This window comes from Myotis davidii, unplaced genomic scaffold (assembly GCF_000327345.1).
Source record: "Myotis davidii unplaced genomic scaffold, ASM32734v1 scaffold135, whole genome shotgun sequence".
NCBI lineage: Eukaryota > Metazoa > Chordata > Mammalia > Chiroptera > Vespertilionidae > Myotis > Myotis davidii.
The window spans coordinates 8,017,852-8,022,036 of NW_006289813.1; the positions used below are offsets into that span (position 1 = coordinate 8,017,852).

Here is a 4,185-nt window from a genome sequence, read left to right on the forward strand (position 1 = left end):
TACCCCCATACACCCCTCCATTTTCCCCACTTTCCCAGGGATGACCACATCGGCGCGCTGCTGGCCTTGCGAGGGGATGCCAGCCGGGACATGAAGCAGACCATCATTGAGACACTGGAGCAGGGCAACACACAGGTGAATCCAAACTATGTGCCCATCTTCAGGGAAATCATAGTTCCCAGTCTGAACGTGGCCAAGCTCCTCAAGTAGCCTTTCAGTTTCTGTCTGACCTGTGGTTAGGGCACATCTTCATCTCACGATCTTCATCCCATGTGTGACATCCAGTATGACTCATGTTGCCGAGAGCAGGCTGCCTGACCGACAGGTGCTCTGGTGGCGCGTTCTAACCCTCTTATCTTGTGGTGGCCCAGCTTGTGGGCAGGATCCTGGCTGACTTCTGGTTCACCTCTCGTCTCACTCCCTCCTGTAGTGTCAGCACTTCCGATGCTGCTGTTCAATAAAAGTAAACGCTGTGGGGAATGAGTTTCCCAGCTGTTTCTTACTAGTGGTGACCACAGGGGCCCAGACACAGCATCTGAAGGCATCCCCATCTCCCTGCCACCCTCACCCGCCAGGACAGGTCCCACTGGTCTCTTGTGGCCTGCTGCTCCACACCCACACAGGCAGCCCTCCGTGGTTTAGATTTATGGGCCTTGCGTATTCCTGACTCAGGGTCCCTGAGACCTTTTTTCTGTTATTCAGCTGTCTCTCCATGGCTGCCTTCAGTGGTAGCTTTGTTTTACACATTAATCTTCATACCAGGTTCATGGAAGGGTCCATCCAGGATACATGGTGAGCCCCTGTGTGTGCCTCCCCAAACTTTCTTCACCCTCCATCCCAGTGAGCGAGATTTCTTAGATGAGTGGTGCCTGGCACAGCTGCACAGTGCTGACTAAGACAGGAAGGAGAGGAGTTTGCCCGTTCCTCTGTCGCAGGCCCCTTCCACCCTTGATTCAGGCTCCCAGGGACTGGCCAGTTCAGGCTGGAGGGTCGTCCCTCAGGAAGACGTCTGTGCTGCTCCCTCCCTTCAGCACTGCTTGTGCACAGTGTCGGGCTGCTCGGAACCTCTGAGTGTGTCCCGATAGGCTGGTTTCCTCCTAAGACATGTTCCGGTTGGCAAAGTTTATATTGCGCTTTCACCCTCACGAGACATGAAAAATTCACAAATAGGACTTTTTCTTGAAAGAATCAAAACTGAAGTAGAATTGACATGTCGCTAACCAGTCATGAGTGAACTCGGGTCTTTTTCTCAAGGCTAGCTCTGGTTTTAGCCCCAGGCCCCTCCCCTCCCCACTTGATGTTTCAGGTGCTTCGTTCTCCCACTTAGGCTGGATGGGCACTGCTCCCATCCTTCCTGGGCCTGTCCTCTCTGTGCTGTGACGGGTCTAAGGGAGTGAGTGGTAGTGTTCACCTGTCTCTCCTGGGGAAAAACCAGTTTCCAGGGCCCAGGCTGTGCCCACAGCGGTGTGTCCAATGCTGGTACCAGCCAGAAGTGCCCTCCCTCCCTCCCTCCCTCATGTGCACACAGATCAACGTTAACTCCAGTGCCAGAGCAATGTCTGCCTTCAGGAGTTGCTCCTTATGTTCTCTTTGATGTGATTTCTCGTTGATAACATTTGCACCAAAAAAATGCCTTGAAATCTCTTTAATAGATTTGATCAATCAGTTGCAGCAGGTTCTATGATGGGCCCCCTGCGCAGACACTGTCAACAGCACATTGAGGGCCACTGTAAGGCACATCGATTGTGATTAGGGTTACACAAAGTTTAAGATCATTTTCACAAAATTAAATTCACAATTTCACCACTCATAACTTACACATTTCAATTCCAATTTCAATGAAATTCTTGCTTTAAAAATTCTTTTCATAATAGATCAATGGTATGCAGTAGGCGAGCATTGTGACAAAATTATTTTCAAAATACAGAAGTGAGAAGTAGCGACTCCTAAATTTGTGTGCTTTATAGCCTACCACAAAGTAGGCCAAAGTTCAGTATTAAATAAATAGAAATTCTTTCCTAATAAAAAATTTTACAACAGTTTTCCTAAGGAAATACATTCATAAGACATTGTTTACATTCTGTTTTACAGTGACAAGAACAGCTAGGATTCTCATTTATGAAATGTATCCACAGTACTAGGGTTTATAACACTGTGCTAACAGATGGAGGTGTCTCTCGATCACTGAAATGTGGGTTTTGGGGTTCTGTGAGGCTTCATGTCTGGAACTTCCTGTCTGGCTGTGCTTATTAGACTGTGCTGTTCAACTAACAGAAAATCTGCCTACCCCCTCCTCCCCCAAAAACACAGGGCTGAAGGGTTTATCCAGGAGATAGATGTCAAATGGATTCACCACCTGGCAGTTGAGTGGGTCCCAGGAACTGCCCTTGAACTGCTTTACCTGACAGCCTCTAGCCCTGCAGCTGGAAATTGGATCTGGGTCCCGTGGTCCCAGGGAGTTGTTAAGGCAGCTGGAGTGCCGAACTGACTGGGCTGTGGACCCAGCCTGCTCTGGATGAACCACTCCTGCAGGGAATGGTCAGAGCATTGCCTTCATAAAGTTGCTGTTGGTGGCTGTGGCTCAGGGTCTGCTGGTCTGGGATCACTTATGGGCAGGTTTTGTTGTACAGATCATGGCTGGGTTTTGTGCTCTTTAGAGTTTATTAAAATGGTTGCAAAGTGTGGGAAAACATCTACTGAAAACCAACCGACACTTTATCTGTGATGGCTGAGCTAATGATTCAGTTCAAATAATGAGCAGCCCCACTCCCTTTAGGATAAAGAGCCTTCTCTGTATTGGTGAACAAACGCCACACTAAATGTTCCTTTTGCTGTCCCTCATTTTTCTCAACAGCAACTGGTAGAGATTTTCCCATCAGGGACTCAATGTGCACCATGGAAGCACTACAGACGGCTAGTAATCCTGGCCTGTGATGGCGTGAGCACTTGAGCACTGCATGAAGTCTTTCCTGAGCAGAGCTGAGCCTGGCTTCTTTAGAAAAGCCTCTAGGAGTGTCTTGAAGTCCATTATCCCTTTAATCCTTCACTACCTTGTCTTCACACAAAAACCTACCTCTGAGGAATGGGCGGGCAGATGAGGGCCAACTCAGTGGCCCCTTTCCTGGCTCCCTGCTCCCCCTAGGACAGTCAGATGGTGGTTTCCTTCCAGAGGCCTGGCTGGGTGGGAGGTTGCAGGAGGAGCTCTAAGGCCACCGTCCCTGAAACCTCAGAGGGAGTGGCAGGAGGTCTACAACAGCCCCAGAACCAGGGGTCTGAGCCCCTCTCCAAGTCCTCTTAGCTCTCCCATGAAACAGCAGCTCTCAAGGGCAGGGCTTCCACCAGCTTCCCTCTGTTGTGTTAGGTGGGGTCAGACCAACTACCTGGCCCAGGTCCACTTAAGGACTGGCTCTAAGTCTGAACAAAAGTTGCTTCCTAATGAAGGCCCCACTCGACTTAGCTGGGGCTGTGTGGGTGCACCCATGGAGCCAGTGCAACCTCTAACCCAGCCTGGGCCATCTGCCAGTGTCAAGTGGGACAACTCAAGCCAGGGAGCAGGTGTTTGGGCACAGGAAACCTGGTATCCAGAGGCTGCCACACTGAAATCCAGGTAGGACAAGTGCCAGGCTCTGGGAGTCTCCACACAAAAAGAATGAACAAACATGTTTCTGCAATTGTACCCAGTCCATAAGGAGAAAGGTGTTCACAGAGCTGGTAAGTGGACATGATATCACACAGGGCCTAGGGCAACCACATCCCCAACCCCTCGGCCTGTGAATTATTCCTGAGTCAGGGCTTCTGACCTAGGGCCCTGAGAGTGGCCAGCCTGGGACTGGAATCAAGTTGGTATTGTGGGCAGATATTATTTTGCTTGTCTCGGCTTCCCTGGCAGTGTTGATGAGAGAATGGACAGAGTGCAAGAACTCAAACACGGAGCCTGGGCTCTGTGGTCCCAGGGCCCCTCTAGTCCCTGAGTCGGGAGTGACAATGGGAATAGTAACAAGTGCCAGCTCAGTTCAAAACCGGGTCAGGTGTACAGAAGGAGCCACGAGGCAGCCTTACAAGGGCACCTGCCAAGACCTCCCAGAAGCTGGAGGCTCTGCCACTGCCCACCTCCTGCCCCCCAGGGTCTCCTTTCCAGATGGCGCCAAGGAATTTCAAGGTTCAGGCCTTGCAGATAGTTGGACC

General features: G+C 50.7%; 1 protein-coding gene across 2 annotated transcripts in view; it reads left to right on the plus strand.

Moving 5' to 3' along the window:
* EXOC3 (exocyst complex component 3) overlaps window positions 1-1,643 on the plus strand; it is a 20,052-nt gene extending 18,409 nt beyond the window's left edge. For both annotated transcript variants that reach the window (XM_006762453.2, XM_015563090.1), the window contains exon 13: window positions 39-1,643. In XM_006762453.2, coding sequence (XP_006762516.1) covers window positions 39-210 — 172 coding nt within the window. In that variant the 3' untranslated portion in view covers window positions 211-1,643. The remainder of the gene's footprint in view (window positions 1-38) is intronic.
* Window positions 1,644-4,185: the final 2,542 nt, after the last annotated feature.